We start from the raw sequence: 17,929 nt of genomic DNA, 5'->3' as shown, positions 1-17,929 counted from the left end.
ATGCGGTTACAAGGTGTACAGTTGTTCTCTATGCTACATGGACCGCACGTAATTCGGCAGTGTGGGAGTCCAAAGTGCCTATACCAACTTCGATGGTGGCATTGGCAGATAAAACTCTCCAGAATTGGCGTCATTCTCAAACCACGTCCAGCTCTCATAGCCTCATGTATGCTCCAGGTCCATATGCTCAATCTTACAGCCGGTGTTATATTGATGCTGCATATGATCGTGATTCAGGCAGAGCTACGGCAAGTGCGGTTTTGTTGGGTCTGAATGGTGATTTTGCTGCAGCTATGAGTACTCCGCTTTCGTTTTGTGACTCGGCTTTAATGGCAGAAACTCTTGCATGTAAGGAGGCTCTGTCTTGGTTGAAGAACAGGAACGAAGTGGCGGTTACTATGTTTACGGATTGTTCTTTGCTTTGTGGAAATCTTCGGTCTAATTCTGAGTTGCGTTCGTACATTGGTATTCCCACGCGGGAATGCCTCAGAATTATGCATTCTTTTGCTTATTGTTCAGTCTTTTACATTCCTAGATCGAATAATGTTTTAGCTCATGTCTTAGCACGAGCCTGTCTTTCCTCTTTACAGGATTATGTTTTGAGATGTTGTTCCCCTGCGTCCATTGCGGAGCTTTTAATATAATCTTTTTCTTTCAAAAAAAAAAGATCAAGAGATGCAGAATTATACTATGATTTAAAGCAAAGTCATGAAAGCAGTCCCGGCATCCAAATATTTAATAATTATGACGAGTTTTAGTGAAAATTGCCTATGGTGCATTAATTATCTCAAAAAATTCTAGGTTTTTCTATAAAAATAAAAAACATATGTACTCATACATAAATTGTAAAAATGAAATAAACACAACCAAGTAAGTCAAACGGCTTTCTTAATTTGAATTGATTAGTAATGAACAACTTAGGATGATTTATCTTATGGTGATCCTTTGCCGGCTAAAATTACACAATATAATTTATTTAATACACAGATAATAATTACAAGTTCTCGTCACCCCCAAAAAAGAGTAAAAGCGTTGTAATGCCAATATTATTGAAATTTGTTCAATTTACTAACATGTCTACCACGTAAATAATTTTATAATTTCAATATTAAATATTTGAGTAAAAAGTATTAAAGTCAACTACCATGTAATGTGATGACACTTCTATTATCATTCCAAATGAGTGGTCACAGATCGAACCCCGGTAAGAATTCTTAGGCTGAAAAAGATTGAGAAAGTATAATATAACATACACTACCTTGTTTCAAAAAAAAACAAGTAAAACTATTCAATGATATATTCATAATAAATGTTGGCATGGAAATATCACTTCACCAGAGTTTGACATATTGGTGCCACATCACTAATGGACCTGTCTAAAGAGTTGATAACAACAGCCAAAATATATCAATTCCAGACACTAATAAAATTAAATTGACCAAAATTTAAATAGAACAAAATCCTACAATACAAGAACTTCAAAGGTAATTTGACATGTAACACTATAATTTTGATGTACAAATTCACACTGCAAGGCATAAGAGAAATGCCCAAGTATTAGAAGCAAAAGAGTTTTTCATAGGGTCAGTGTAAACTATCAATTTGTAATATCAATCTCTCCACTACCAACAGCTCTTGACAAAATTTGCAGGGTAGTGCACAGATAATAGCTGCTGGATTGCTATGCTTCCTACCCTGTGCAACATATAAGAAAGAAAAAGAACCCGAAAAACACAATGAACTGGGAATATGCAAATAAAATAGCATGGCAAGAACATTGGACTGATACACAGGGAATGCTGTAAAGTTGAAGAAATGAATGGAGAGAATAAAACATAAACAATGGCCATATGGTAATGTCAATTATTGATGAGCCATGAGCCAAAACACCTATCCTTGCAGCACTAGGCAAAATGGTCAAGTAGGATTCTGCTTACATAGACATAACGAGTCCAAATCCCACATGTATCTTATTCCTATGTCACCCAACAAGCGAGGAATTATGTAGCCATGTAGCCGAGGAATCTCATAATCTCACCGATCAAATAAAAACCACCAACTACGTCCCAGTTAGAGTGCAGGAGAGCTGATGCCTGGAGTTATAAGGGCAAGATTGCCAGCTGGGATTTCGTATCAGGACTACACGGACCGAAATGTTACTCTTACCCAACAGAATATAAAGTTACTCCCAAGAACAACATAGGGTGTATGAAACTGAAGCAATTAGAGAAGATAGAACAAGAACAACATAGGGTGTACGAAACTGAAGTAAGCAATTAGAGAAGACAGAACACCAAGCATTTTTCACATTAAACTGAAGTAGAGAGTGAGAGCACTGGAGTAGCAAATGATTTCACATCATTCATGTGAATCATTGGACAAGGTATAGCTAATGACTTGTTATCACGCGATTTTAATAAAATACATCCAAATACGATCATAATCTAAACTCGAAACATAATCGAATGTTTTCCTTACTATGTCCATCTAGGAATGACATATAACAGTAGTGTTGTCCAGTAGAGACGTCGTGGACAGAAAACAAGGTTGCAAAGGAGGCTAAAACATTTTTAAACACGAATATTTGTTCCTTGAATAACAGATTCCCACCGAATTCGAGCTGGTCTGTCCTAATGAAAGCACCGTTCAGAGTAGCAGTCTAGCATAGATATCGCGAAAGAAACTGCAACACTGGCGTAACGTCTCTCACTATCGTAATATCACAATTCGAGTGGGTCCTACATAGAAGCGTCCGTCCACAGTTTAGTTTCCAGAACGCAATGCCCATAAGAATAAAGCGTTAGTGTCCGAGAGTCTAGCATATATCACCTGCACGTGCAGAGTTCAACGTCTCCCGCGATGCCCGCCACCTGACCGTGCACCAGGATGGCGAGCAAATTGCAGCCTTAGAGTAACCGAATCACGTTCGAGCTCATCGAAAACATAACCTGCAAGATAGAGTTTTTACCATTTTACGCTGCGGAACAAGTGTCGTTTTATTGTCTAGTCGTTGGAACCGGTATAGCATTGATATGTTCAGTTAGTCAGTTACGGCTTAATCTGAATCCGAAGAGGTACAAAACGTAAACTTGCGCTGCCAAGCATCCTACTGTCACTTGTGCAACAGAAAGTTCACCAAGCTTAGGCAGACTCAATGTCACATGCAGGGAGAAGAATTTCTGCTCACACTTATGTGGAGTTGTTGCGCGGCTTTATCTTGAGACACGTGCAATTTGGATCATGTAAGATGAAATATATCTACCAATCAGCAGATAGTGTCTCAAGATTCAAGAATGCATTCATTGGCATTCTTTTTGGCATATTAAGAAAAGGATACTTTCCAGGACAAAATATGGAGGCCCAAACGGCTCTAATGCTTGGGTTGAATCACCCAGGGCCAATTTTGTCCTGGAAAATGATTTCCATTTCCAGTTGACTAAATAGAAAATTATAAAACATGGTCTTAGAATCTTAGATCATAATTACTTTTCAACTTAAAAAAAAAATGAAAACTGTCCAAATTTTACCATTTTACTAGTATAAAAAATAGCAACACGAATAGAAAGTGGCAATGTCGGAGTGTGGTGGTGAGTTTTGCTAATGGTGGACAGAGATGATGAGTGATACGTGATTAGGTGGTTTGGTAGTGGGTAGGGGTGGGTGGTGATGATGAATGGTGGTAGCAGCTGGCAACTGCAATAGTGTTGGTGGTTAGCACAGCAGTGATGTAAGCATATAGACGTGTGTGGGGATGATAGCGATACAGAGTGGTGGGTGGAAGAGGGGCCATGAAAATGGTGATGGTTGGCGCAGCGGCAAACGTGGGTGGAAGTGATAGTGGTAAGCAGAAGTGAGCAGCAGTGATGGTTGGCGCAGCGGCAAACGTGGGTGGAAGTGATAGTGGTAAGCAGAAGTGAGCAGCAGTGCGGCACTTGTGGTAGGGAGGTGATTCACATGTACTTTTCGTCCATATTGAAAATATTGGGAAAGCACTGCTTAATCATTGAAGGAAATTTTTAGAGCATCTCTTCAATATTTTCCAACCTCCTTTTTTAAAGTGAAAAACTATAAAGTTGAGTTTTTATTTTCCGTTTCAGAAAAGAATTCCTCTTGAATGTTCTCAAGTATTTTTTTTCCCACTACAGAATAGGTCACTAATTTTAGAATGTATTTTTACTTGCAATTTATAAAAGAGGTCCATGATTTAGATTTTAGACTTCGAAAGCAGGGGTTAAAAATTCAAATGTAGTTATGAACCATGGCCCATGGGTGCAAAGTTAAGAACTGCTTTGTGAGAGGCTCTAATTGTATAGTGAAAATAATTTTTTTTTATCCAGAGTGCACATAAAGGTATTAAGGTCCACTAAGTGTTCACGAGATGTACTCTAACCCCCCACCTTTATTTATCCTATTAACAGCATATCGTAGCTAAAGAGGAAATAAAGCATTCAGTCAGTTTCCACCTAGATCTGTACAGAAATCTTCCATTGAGTCTTAAAACTCCTCAACATATAGCCTGAACGTGTTTACAGCATACAAATCCTAAGGAAATTTAGAATATTTTGTGAAGAGAAAGGTGAAAATAACAGGACAACAAATTAAATTACCCGTTGAGTGTTCTATGCTCTAGCAGGCTGATAAATTTTGATTATCAATGGAATAGTCATAGGAAGTTAGCACAAGCTTACATTATATTACAGGCAGTGAATGAAACAATGAGAACAGAATAACATGCACAGTTTAAACAGGGCAGTTGAATTAATTTCTGATTTTCCAAATTTCTAATCTGGTAAGGACAAGAAAAGGGACAGCAAAATATAATCTTGGCTGCAGAGGCTTCAAGAAAGTCACAAGATAAGTATCCCATTCACATCTAAATATTACATACTATGTTAGGACTCTAGTGCTGCATGCAGTTTTAGAATGATCCATGCAAGAGATGCTTCTCATTATATTAGTTCTTGTTTTTTTCTTTTTGTTGCTTTCAAAACTATAGTTATGAGCTTTAATATGGCATTACATGATAAGAAGCATGAGAATGGTAACTTCACCTTGTAAGGCATCCATTGCAGTGGCAGCATGGGCTGGGCTTGCAAAGTCAACGAAACAAAAAACCAATGGATCACCATCAGGCTGCACATGTTGATTGAGAAATGAATTCAAGAAAACCACATACTGTGTTGGCAATTAAAAAACAAACAATTTGATGAATCCTTACACGTCTTGATTCTTTTGTTACCAGTCGCACTTCTTTATAGCCCACAAAAGGCCGAAATATGTCTGCAAAAATAAGTTAAGGAAGACGTCCGGAACAAAGAAGTTGAAACATAACACTATGAGGTGGATTGTAAAAGGATACGGGACACTTCCCGTCGAGTGCAATTAGCAGGTAAGCCCTCCACATAGAGTGTGCTTGAAGCATCAGGAGGGAGAGGAACTTCAGTTCTCCCACCTCCTACTCCTCCCATTGCCCTGCCTTTTGCACCTACAGGGTCTGATCCCCCAATGCCCAAAACACGTGGATCTTCAGTAGGATGTCCAGCCATTCCACCAGTCAAAGGTCTTGCAGATTCACCCCCACCATAAGCGGAAATTTTCTGGCACATTATGTTAGGAATTTCAGACACACGTGATCATCAGAAATATGCAGCACACAACAAAGTAGAACGAGTTGTTTACCGCGCTTTGCAGATAACGATCATATGATGCTCCAATAGGATCAGTATCTCTGATGACACGATGCACTCCCCCCCTTCCATCATCACGAGCATAATAGCCAGCCAAGTCATGGCTGTTTGCAGGATCTACACAGCATAAGAAAATAAAGATTATAGAGTCCAACTGTATGCTCAATTCTGATTCAAACAGAACAAAGTAAACATAACATATAAGCCATGACATAGAAAAAAAGATGCAATCTTTTATACTCCTCTCTTTGAAAGCCACAGGTAACAAAGGTTCAACTACTAGAGCTCTATAGCTGCTCAAGAGAGATTACAATTGAACTAAATTTTGTCTACAATTTCACGTTACAGAACCATATTTATATCAATTCTATACCCAACAAATAAAAAACTAACTAAATAAAGCATCATAAATCATAATTTCCACTCCATATATTCTACAAGTTCCTATAAATTACGGGAAAAATACCCCATAAAAATAAGTAAAAATTAAAAATTCTCCAAAAACCCTAGCTGTCTGTCCGAATTACAACAAATTCTGATCTTGGGACAAATACAAAACCTAGGGTCTTCGCAAAAGCACAATTAGATAGAGAATTCAATAGATATATATGAAAAGAAGTTAGACACCGTATTCGGAGCGAGGGCGTTTAGCAAGGAGCGACGGAATAGCTGCTGCCGGCGGCGGTTGTTGCCGAACGTCGCCGAATCTCCAGTACGCATCTGCCATTTTTCGCACCGGAAATTGAAGTGTTTTGGGAGACAAAGACGATCGATTCCAATTTCCAAAGCAGAAAGACGGGTATGAGTTGTATGCAGAGTAGAAGAAGAAGAAGAAGTACGATAGAATTCGCAGCAGTCGTGGCTAGTAAAGCGGCCCCCTGGTTCACGTCGTTCTTCTGGTCTAACACTTTGCCTCTTTTCTTTCCCCGGGCATTTTTGTATTATTAATCCTCTTCATAATTTCTTCTTTATTTTTTATTTATTAGGGAAATAAATGACTAACTAAATCAATACAGCATAGAAGTCTTCTTAGTACAATTCACATTTATTGTGTAATGATTAGGGGTGAGCATCGATCGATTTTCTGTTAATAACCAAAATAATCGAAAATTTGACCGAACCTTCATAATCGACCGAAAATCGACCGACCAACCTTCATAACCGAAACCGACGATTTTCGGTCGGTTAAATTTAACCGAGTTTTTTTTAGTAAAATAGCTATATTTATTTTATTTATTTGACTAATGCGTAAAGAATAAATTATTTAAGGAAAAAATAATATTTTAATATTTATAATCAATTAAAATTAATGTTCTCAAGTATAATAGTAGTTTAGTGTAGTAAATATAAAATGTGTAAAATGTGAGATATATTTATTTGTAAATATATTTTAGATGCATAAATAAAAATTATGTACTGGTTTCAATTTTATATACTCCAAACAATATATTGATATGTGAAACAGTGAGTCATAGTAATTAAGAAATAATAACTTATATTGCTTTTAGATTTTTTAAGTTTTCAATTATAATTTAGAACTAACAATAAAAAGTGTCCTAAGAATTTTCAAAAAAAAAAAAAGTGTCCTAAGATGTTTTTTATGAAACATATTTATACATTATATGGTTAACAAATGTCGTGCAATATAATAAGTGATTAAAATCAATGTAATAGAATATAGACTTGCAAAATGTAAATGAGATGAAGTTATAACTTACATATTTTTTTTTTTCTTTAGATTAACCTTCGGTTTTCGGGTTTCTCTTGAAAAACCGATAACCGATCGAAAACCCGAAATAACCGATTTTTTTTTTTTTTTGCCTTAATAATCGAAACCGAACCGAAAATCGAAATATTCGGACAGTTTGATTTACGGTCGGCCCGGTTTTTTTTTGCTCACCCCTAATGATGATTTGTAAATTATTACACGTGAGTAATAATTTGCTTATCATAATAAACCACAATGTATTATGAAGACATAATACGACGGACATGATCAATAAAGAATTAGCAAAAATTAAATTCGTAATGTTTAAGTATGAAAATTGTGCTATACTTACACACCTATCGCATTACATAATTTTTATTATTAAATTCCTCATATTATAATATGTTAAATAAATTTAAAATTTTTATATCACCTTATTTTTGTATGTTCATAATACATGTAATTGTATATGATAGTGTAAATTCCCTTGTAATGAAGTACGGTGGTGAGGAAATACATATAATACTCGTAAGTGTTTTGCTTTTCACCACTGTTGTAGTGCTATGCATTGGGGTGTTAATATGTTATAGAGGCTGAGAGGACACGTGTTGGACCCTCGACATATCTTATATGTATATCTCATGAGTTGGTTGTTCAGATCAGTCAGGTGCATGAATATTCATTTTGTCATTGACAAGACATGTGATGGGACTCGTGACATTAGTAAGGTGTCTTTAGGTCGCTCGCAACACGTGAAGTATGAGCGAATTCCTAGTTGCAACAAAACTGTGGCCAGGCCAGTTGATGTGATTGGGTCGAGTCAAATACTTTCGGTTCAAGTCGGTCTTTATACGTTATACACTATTATTTCCATCGATATTTATTGTTGATACTAGTGTCAATTGACACTTTATAACTTTTCATAGTTATAACTTTTTTTAGTAACCATGAGAACATATTAGCACTTGAGTAGTGTACACTAAGTAAAAATTGTCTAAATTACATTAGAAAACGTTTATGCTACAATTTAATCGAAGATGTTTTAGTAAGAATCAAACTTGTAATTTTATAATACGAGAATTATATTCGATCGCCTCTTTCCCGACTTCATCTTTCCGAACTTCATATTTAATTATTTGAGTCTAGAATTGAGGATTTTCATAATAATGAGATGTCATTATTAGAATAAAGTAATTTACCCCCTTTATAATATTTGGAGGTATTTTGTTGAATCCAAGCAAAGAACAACAGGATGGGATTTCTGCACTTTAGATTTTTTCCATTTTTATGATTGGTTTTACTGGGTCAGATTCTCATTCCACTGCAGTACTTCGATGCTTTTTTCTTTATTTATTTATTTATTTTTTAACAAAGGACAAATTGTGTTCTCTTCAACCCCGCGCTTGGTTTTTACGGCAAAAGTGTGTTGACTGATACGTTTACCCAACATTCTACGCTAGCCTTATCTGCTGTTCTTGCCTTCATCTCCGATTTCTTCCTATTCAAAGCTGTAGAATTTCAGGTATCTTCAATCACACACACTCTCTCTAGAGTTTGGCTTTGATTTCTCAGGTTTTTTTCTGTGATTTTGTGTAAACTTTCGATATTTATGGTTATTTGTTGATGGGCTATGCTGAAATTTGATTAATTTGGTTCTGTGAACAGTGGGTGTGTTTGGGTTGGTGTTCTTGTTCCATGGATGAAACAATTGGACCTAGGTTGTACAGCTGCTACAAGTGTAAAAATCATGTTTCTGTTCATGATGATATAATCTCAAAGGACTTCCAGGTTAGCCATTTTATGTCCTATGTAGCTGCTGGAACATGGGATTTGTTGAATTTTGTTGCTATGACAGATCTTCTGCATTCAAGAATTTGTGGATTTGTTGGTAGGGTGATTGAGTTTTGCTATTTTATGTCTCTTGTCCTTACTGGCATTCATTTGTTTGTCTTTTCCAGTTCTATAAAGTGCAAGATCTATAGTAAACTGTGTTGATTGAATGGATTATGAGTCTAAACATGTAAAGCAGAAATCTCGAAATGCATAGAAAATCGAAGGTCCATAGGTTGTTGTAGTGACCATATACTTTGGTGGATTCTATACTGTGAAAGTTCATTTTTGGGTTCAAATTTTGGGGAGGAGGAGGAGAATTGGAGAAACGGTTTAGTGTTCATTCTTGAATTGTTCTTCCCGTTTTGGTTGAAACCCAAGGTGAGTGAAGAAAGATGGAGGGATGACCAAGTAGTCGAGTACCAACTAGCCACTCTTGATTATTTCATGTCTCGAGACAAGTGCCCCGGGGAGCTTGTAGATGACGGTGCTCAATGAGCATCGCACATCCAATGATTTGCCTCCTCCACAAGGCTCGGGGGGTTGGGTTGTGGGGGTGCTTGTGATGGGGCAACATCTTGAGTCGAGCCAATAGGACAACAGGATGTTCAAACCTTTCCTGTCTTGTTTTCAGTTTTTTCTTCTAATTTGATAATCAGAGATGGCATTATGACATGTTTAGGTTGATGTGGAAAATGGATTTTCGTCATTCATTTCCCCCCGAACCAAAGAAGTGAAAATTTTCTCTTTCGAAAAGTTCTTCCTCTCATCGATCCCACTTTAAATTTCACAATTCAATCAAGGTGTAATTGGGATTTCCATATTCTCTCCTATCTGTCAAACACACCTCAAATGAAGACACGAGAAAGATCAATTTGCCTGCTTTAGGAATGTAGGATACTTTTTAGCTTTTGTATGCTTTTGTTTATGGTTTTATCGAAAAACTGCATTTCTGTTCAGGGAAGGAATGGAAGAGCATTTCTATTCTCTCACGTGATGAATATTCGAGTTGGGACGAAAGAAGACAGACATCTCACGACTGGTCTTCACACAGTTGCTGATATATTCTGTGCAGATTGCCACGAGTTGGTAGGGTGGAAGTATGAACGAGCATACGAGCCAACACAGAAGTACAAGGAAGGGAAGTTCATACTCGAGAAGTCAAAAATCGTTAAAGAGAATTGGTAGCCCCACTCCCAACCGCTCGTTAAGATATTACCACAGATCAGTGTAAGTGTAATTATATATAATCTCCCGGGTGTGCAGTCCATATAGAAAACGCTATAAGAAATTGGTTGATATTTGAATCGAAGGCTTCTTTCATCTGTCATTCCTTCTCTATTATACCGCACTGTATGTACTCGAGGGAAACCTACAGCCACTGCCCGAGGATGTGGACTGGGTAAACCTCGCCTTATATAGTTGTATCTCACTGTATGTATGGATGTGTGTATGTATAAGTACTAAACATCAATGTTTCAGGCATTTCCCTTTACACTGTTTTGTTTGCTCAACCATGACACATTGAAACTCTTTAGGTCAACTTTCACATGAATCCTTTATAGGTTGTTGTTTCGGGGTCCGAATCATCAAACCCGAGATGAATGGAAAATACTACTCATACAGTCATACCCTGGAAAATACTACTCATACAATCATACCCCAAATTCTATTCTCAACTTTTATTCTCTCTCATAAAATTTTGATGCACATTTTTATTGGGACTCACACTATAAAGATAACTAATGATCAATTATCACATCAGAGAGTAAAAGTGATGGAGTAGAAATAGAGAGTACATGTAGTAAAACTCCGGGCTAAGTGAAATGGGCTGCACCCATGTAAAAGGAGTGAACACCAAGCCCAATGGACCCTTCTGGTTCAGTTAGGGCCAGCCCAATCGCCACTCGAGTTCATTATAGCCCAATTAGAGTAAAAGTGGGCTGTACCCATATGCCATCTGCATCACTACAAGTGGGCCTTACAGGGAGTGGGCACTAGGCCCAATGCACCACCTAAATCAAATCCTGGATGTGGTATTTCCCGCCACTACAGCCACAGTGAGTTGTTGCAGAGAAAGAAGCAGCCTGGACTCTGAAGGGGTAATATATATATATATATATATATATATATATATAATATATATAGACTCAAGTTCCCGTGCTGACAGTACTTTTTGTGTGGTTGCGCGGTCACTCACCATTAAGTATACATAAATGCATTATAAAGTGTTCAAAAATGCACCATCGGTGATACACCCATGGTGTTGCTGTAGTTATTATTATTATTATTATTATTATTATTATTATTATTGTATAGTGGGATAACCACTAGCCATTTAATAGGTAGTTATACAAGTAGTGGGGTACAGGGGTAGTGGGTAGTTTCTATAATCATGTATAAATAACTATATGTGTAAAGGTAAAAGGCACTGAAGAATATATTAATGGATTATGNATATATATATATATATATATATATATATATATAATATATATAGACTCAAGTTCCCGTGCTGACAGTACTTTTTGTGTGGTTGCGCGGTCACTCACCATTAAGTATACATAAATGCATTATAAAGTGTTCAAAAATGCACCATCGGTGATACACCCATGGTGTTGCTGTAGTTATTATTATTATTATTATTATTATTATTATTATTATTGTATAGTGGGATAACCACTAGCCATTTAATAGGTAGTTATACAAGTAGTGGGGTACAGGGGTAGTGGGTAGTTTCTATAATCATGTATAAATAACTATATGTGTAAAGGTAAAAGGCACTGAAGAATATATTAATGGATTATGTCTGGAGACATTCTCTTTCAGGAGTTAGACTATCACTCGAAGCATAGTCATTTGGAGTTGGGCTGCCACTCGAAGCGCAACCATGTCTTTTCTCCCTCCCATTCTGGAGTTTAGCTCTTGACTCGAAGAAGAGCAACCCATACAACCTCAGCGTTGTATTAATTGGTGCTTTCATTGAGAGTATCAACCTGGAAAAATTATTTTCAAGCTTTAAAAAAAAACAACTCTTCAAATGATTTGTCGTTATGGAAGCAGCCGGCGAAACATTTTAACAATAATCTTCGAAGCCACCTTGTTGAGTATTCCAGAAGCCATTCTCTTGGACTTCAATGGAGTTGAAGTATCCACAGAAGACAGGGAGCACGACATATTTGAAGACAACATGCAAAAAAAAGAAAAAAAAAAAAAAAGGGAAATGGAGCAGCTAGCAGTACAGAACAAATGTTGATGAACTATTTCCTAACAATGGTATCATTTTGAAGGCATCTTGTTAATTATCACCTTGAGAACAAGGTGATTTTGACGGGCGCGGCAATGATACACCCATGGTGTTGTTGTAGTTATTATTATTATTATTATTATTATTATTATTATTGTATAAGTTATTATTATTATTATTATTATTATTATTATTATTGTATAGTGGGATAACCACTAGCCATTTAATAGGTAGTTATACAAGTAGTGGGGTACAGGGATAGTGGATAGTTTTTATAATCCTGTATAAATAGCTATATGTGTAAAGGTAAAAGGCACTGAAGAATATATTAATGGATTATGTCTGGAGACATTCTCTTTCAGGAGTTAGACTATCACTCGAAGCATAGTCATTTGGAGTTGGGCTGCCACTCGAAGCGCAACCATGTCCTTTCTCCCTCCCATTCTGGAGTTTAGCTCTTGACTCGAAGAAGAGCAACCCATACAACCTCAGGGCCCATACAACCTCAGGGTTGTATCAACAGGTGTGGTGCGTTTTGTGGTGCATTTTCAAACAATGTATGGTGCATTTATACATATATGATGGTGAAGTCGCATGGAAAGTACTGTTTGCATTTGAATCCGTATATATATATATATATATATATATATATATATATATATATATATATATATATATATATATATATAATATGAAAAGTGGGTTTTGACTTTAAGATCAAAATGGTGCAGGACCACCGTAAGGCTCTGAAAAATTCATTAACACCTACCAACTCAGCTTTGCAAGCTATAGGGTGGTCCAATTTTTTTACAGCCTGCTTTCCATTATCACTGTTCCATTTCTTCATGTCATCAGGTTTTGGATCTGATGATCAAACCCCACTTCAACACTCTTGTCCCATTCACTCTCATCTACATTATCATTCATATCAATTCTCTCAACCACTGTATAGATAGTACCCTAACGTGTAATCCCAAGATAATTTATCATGCAAACTTATACATGTTTCACTTCAATCCTCTCAAAACTTCTCCAACACAACAACAATCTTACTACTGTTCGAACTGAAGTTTAGAGGGTCAAGTCCAATATATGTCAATTTAAAAAGTGGCTATGTTACTAGTTAAGTATAAAACAAATATAATTGGTAGTTTTTGCTACTAACTATAGCTTTTGTGACGTAGTAGAAGACGTTTCAATCAGACTCTGTGCCTAATATAAACCTGATTGATGGGATAAAAGATATTCATTATATAGTATATTTAGATACGGTACTCATACTATTCAGTAGACACTAATACACCATCTAAGGTTCTGAGTGTGTTGTGGCTGGAGATCAACTGCATCACACATCAACTGTGGCTGGAGATCCACTGCTTCCACTTCCGTTACTACAAAAAGTCAGGTTTCTCATAGACTATTCTGTATAGTTAGATTATTTGTATCTAACAGTTTCATCTCAATAGTAATTAGTACACTACTAGCAACAACGTTAAACCTGTCAAAACTTGTGGACAAGTGGTAGCTAATAACGTTGGATGGTATGTACGCACTGATCCATACTGGGAGTTTAAAGCTATTGAAATTTGCATTATTCTTGTTGGGGTTTTATATCATTACAAACGGGCTAGCTAGTTACGTTCCCACGCAGTACTACGTATCAGTGAGCAGAGATTTCCCCTCAGAATTGCAGAGATCCCAAGGATGGGTGTATGTGAGTGAGAGTGATGAATTGTACACCACAGTGCCCCCCCTTTATCATCTGCTTCTTGTGATGCTTTTATTAGGCCAATCATTATACAGTTGTGTTTCTTTGCCCTTTGTCAGAAAACTATGAATCAATGCCCTTTAATGTCCTTGTCCTTTCCTTCTCCATCTCCGTTGCTGCTTCGTTTTCAATTTTCTCGGCCAGGGATCAGCCCCGGCCATCCGTTCACTAGTACAAAATTGACCATACTATACGTGTTGCGCGTCTGTTATAAATGACCATACGCGTCTTGTCGTGCGAATTTCGTGTCACACAGAGGGACAATAGTTGATTATATTATTGAATCATGGGTGGGCAATGTAGATTGATCACTGTGAGTGACAATGAAGCGAATGTAATGTTGTTGCTGGACGATGTTTCGAATGATTTGTGTTTTTTTTTTTTAAATTTTTTTGATTGAATGTGTGATTTGAAATGGAGAAGTGGCCCAACCGTTAGGTGTGACAACGATGTTGATTTGATGAGGAAAAATGAAAAGGAAAGTTCTTTTGATGGGTGTGCAACTTCTCATTGGAGAAAAAAGATGGTAAAGCACATGAAAAAAGGATTAAGGGTGGGAGGTGGGAAGTGGGGAGTGGGTGCCCATTGTAATTAAGCCACCGCTTCAGAGAAACGCCGCCGGCCGCCATCAAAAGCCCCACAACCACCGCCTGCCACCGCTTCCTCCACCGCCACATTTCCATTTCCCCGGCCCAATAATTACCTCCTTGGAATATGAGATAATCAATGCTTACATGTCACCATTCTTTTAAGTATGCATTTAATGTCAATTTTTGCAACTAATACTTGTCACGAAGGCGAAATCTCTGGCCCCTAGTGTCTTATACCTCGACCCGACAACATAGTGGAGAATAAATCACGATGATTCAGTCGGCTGCTTAAGTAAGCGGGCCAATGTCTGATGCACTTACAAGCCTGTGAGGGGCCTAGGGGGATTGGCTGATGATGGGTAGACTGGTTGTGCTTTGGCCCTTCAGTGGGCTTTCATCAAGGTTTCATCAAAACATGCACGAGTCTTCATTTGTAGGTGATATATGTGATAGTAAGGGTAACTCTAGTAGAATTGGTTGGCTATATATATAACCACAAAGTTTCAAATTTAAATTTTATAGCTGCCTATTGGTACGGTCTTCCTAGTTTGAGCTGGTCAATAATGAAGATTGATTAATCTCATTGTGGTCTTTTATCGGTTAGAGTCACAAAGCCACCCTAAACTATCTTTACTTCTTCAGATAGTAGCTATTAATTTCCACATAAATTAAATGATAGACGAAATAATCAATCGGGAATAAAGTTTTAAATCGATGTTGTGTCAATGGTGGTTGGATGCTTTAACTTGATTGCTCCATTCTAGGCTTCCTAGTTCTTGCAAGATGTGAGGCTTCTTTCAAAGAAGATATTGGTAGATTTAGGTGTCTCTATCTATAACTCTATAAGTAGATAAAAATTTCTACATTATCCACATAATTGGGGTGCCGCAACATTGCATATATATATAATAACGACTTAAAAACTATATTATAATTTAATACATGCCAAGTGAAAATGTACCATCTTCATTTGATATTATATGTTCATTTTATTTTATTTTTTTAATAAAATATTACTTATCATTACATTACGAGATTATTGAATTTTTATTGTTTTTTTTAAAATAAATTTATACATCAAATCACTCCAGCAGGCAAACCTAAAAGGCAGACACAATTTGTAACGTTGCAGCCACCATCTAGTGGCGGCCACTACATTAAATCACTGCATCTGTTTAGTCTTGCTGTCACATTTCCCTCCCCATGAGAATATGTCAATTGAACAATTCTATGCTCCACACACACACAAACACATATGGGCATGCTCAAATTAAATTAACTAACTGTAAACAATAGTGTCTAGGGTCTACCACCCCAGCCCCCCACCCATCTCCTCCTTACACACACACACACACATACACATGCATGCACCTTTAATTTCACGTGAATTTCAAAGAATGATCGATGGTAGTCGTTTTAGAAGAGTTGTTTACGAATAGGGTCGATTAAGACTTAATTGCATTATTCTCATCTTATAAGATAAGGACATTTTTTTTTTCAAAAAAAAAAAAAGAATGAGAAAAAGATACGGACATTAGTGTAATATGAAAGAGAATTCTTACTAGCTAGTTGTAGTAATAAATCTCTGGACTAATTTAAAGTGCATATTTTTAATTATATATGTATTCTGATTTATTTTGAGTTGTTGATTAATATAATATAAATAGAAAATGACACATACATTTCGTTTTTGAATTATGAAATAATAGCGTTTTTGGTAGTTTGCACTCTCACAATTCTTAGCCCTTCACTTGTCTACGAAATTGGTTTTCAAACCAACCTTAATAAAATACATTGACAGAAAAGAAAAAAAAAAACTACTTCATAAATAATTGAGAAATGAAAGTGACGACAATAAGTATAATTGCTAATTTGCTATTTCCCAAGCGATGAATAATGCCATTTTTCCTTACTACGATTATTAATACTCAAGTCCATGGGTTTGTAGATAGGATGGTGCACGTATCTTCTAGCTTAACTAAAGGTCTCAACTTGGGTTCCAACTTAGAAACACGTACAACTACATTAAAACTCAAGAGGGAACTGAATGTATTTTTGCCACCCTTTAAGGTTATAACACACTCATCATGAACAAGATTAGTCTTATTGTGTGGGGTACTAGTACACTCAAGGTGGAGAGACTTGTGGTAAGATCGAGAAAAAAAAATCTTAATAAAAGGTGTTGGTTTAAACAAGAGAAATCTAAAACGCCTTTTAACAATGAGATCTAATAGTGCCACAACTTTAATCTTATCCTCATGACATGACCTGAATATATCAATATAATACGGAAAAAAAAAGTTCTCAATATTTTGGATTGCAATGAATTTTATATAAAAAGGGAGGAAAAAAAAAAAGAAAAAGAAAAAAAAAGGTGTATATGTGAAGTGTGGCTAGAAATTGTTTATAAAGAGAGGTTGGGCATCACATAATGTTTTATATCTTTTGAGGTCAGCTAAGAACAAAGAGTAATTACTACAAAAGGCATATGTCACATCATTGTTCCCCCTCTTGGCACTAAATTTATGTTTCTATATGAAATAATATATATATTATATATATTAATATAATATTTTAAAATCACTCCGATCTATAGTCAATATTGAAATGATATGTCAATTCCTAGGTAAGGTAACAGAATAAACATTAGGCAATGTCTTTATGTGTGTCACTTTTATTAGTTTTATATCAAACTCCCTCACCCACCCAATCCTAATCCATATAAATATGACTCTGGACTAACATATTCTATAGGTTAAAAATATGTATATGTGAACTCTTGATGTTTACAACACCCAGAAAAAAAAATTAAATATCAATTATCTATCCAATCAAGAGTGGATGAAAATTGTACCGAAATGGATAAGTGGGTAAGGTATGAGTTTCGTATCAGAAGGATACGAGCTTGATTATTGTCAGTGTTCTCTTGATCAAACGCATTGTACATGAATTTTATAATGCAGTTTACCTCTCATGTGTGATTGTGTGATTTAATAGTATTACAATTTACATGGAAGCAAAATTAGTCGGTGCAAACTCTTAAATAGTGACGACAGATTTTCTCATCACCAAAAAAAAAAAAAAAAAAAAAAAAAAAAA

The 17,929-nt window shown here is 36.2% G+C and overlaps 2 protein-coding genes across 4 annotated transcripts; one reads left to right on the top strand and one right to left on the bottom strand.

Annotated features, from left to right (window-relative positions):
• Positions 1 to 1,405: 1,405 nt before the first annotated feature.
• On the bottom strand, positions 1,406 to 6,614 carry LOC115998712 (RNA-binding protein 2-like). 2 transcript variants are annotated; one of them, XM_031238350.1, is made up of 7 exons: positions 6,315 to 6,613; positions 5,680 to 5,804; positions 5,360 to 5,597; positions 5,219 to 5,280; positions 5,052 to 5,133; positions 2,830 to 2,948; positions 2,277 to 2,738 (listed from the first exon to the last, which is right to left on the bottom strand). In XM_031238350.1, exons 1-6 carry the CDS (start codon positions 6,412 to 6,414, stop codon positions 2,845 to 2,847), a joined length of 711 nt encoding a protein of 236 aa, XP_031094210.1. In that variant the 5' UTR covers positions 6,415 to 6,613; the 3' UTR covers positions 2,277 to 2,738; positions 2,830 to 2,844. The 2 variants fall into 2 exon arrangements, with proteins under 2 accessions (XP_031094211.1, XP_031094210.1); XM_031238351.1 differs by lacking the exons at positions 2,277 to 2,738; positions 2,830 to 2,948 and adding an exon at positions 1,406 to 1,695 and having other exon boundaries at positions 6,315 to 6,614.
• Positions 6,615 to 8,724: 2,110 nt separating this feature from the next.
• Positions 8,725 to 10,728, top strand: LOC115998040 (protein yippee-like At4g27745). Of its 2 annotated transcripts, none has more exons than XM_031237487.1 (3): positions 8,725 to 8,967; positions 9,061 to 9,183; positions 10,186 to 10,728. In XM_031237487.1, exons 2-3 carry the CDS (start codon positions 9,091 to 9,093, stop codon positions 10,411 to 10,413), a joined length of 321 nt encoding a protein of 106 aa, XP_031093347.1. In that variant the 5' UTR covers positions 8,725 to 8,967; positions 9,061 to 9,090; the 3' UTR covers positions 10,414 to 10,728. The 2 variants fall into 2 exon arrangements, with proteins under 2 accessions (XP_031093347.1, XP_031093346.1); XM_031237486.1 differs by having other exon boundaries at positions 8,728 to 8,917.
• Positions 10,729 to 17,929: the final 7,201 nt, after the last annotated feature.

Source organism: Ipomoea triloba, chromosome 12 (genome assembly GCF_003576645.1).
Source record: "Ipomoea triloba cultivar NCNSP0323 chromosome 12, ASM357664v1".
Lineage (NCBI taxonomy): Eukaryota > Viridiplantae > Streptophyta > Magnoliopsida > Solanales > Convolvulaceae > Ipomoea > Ipomoea triloba.
Note: the sequence above shows the minus strand (reverse complement) of the source record. Positions and strands in the feature narration are given on the sequence as shown.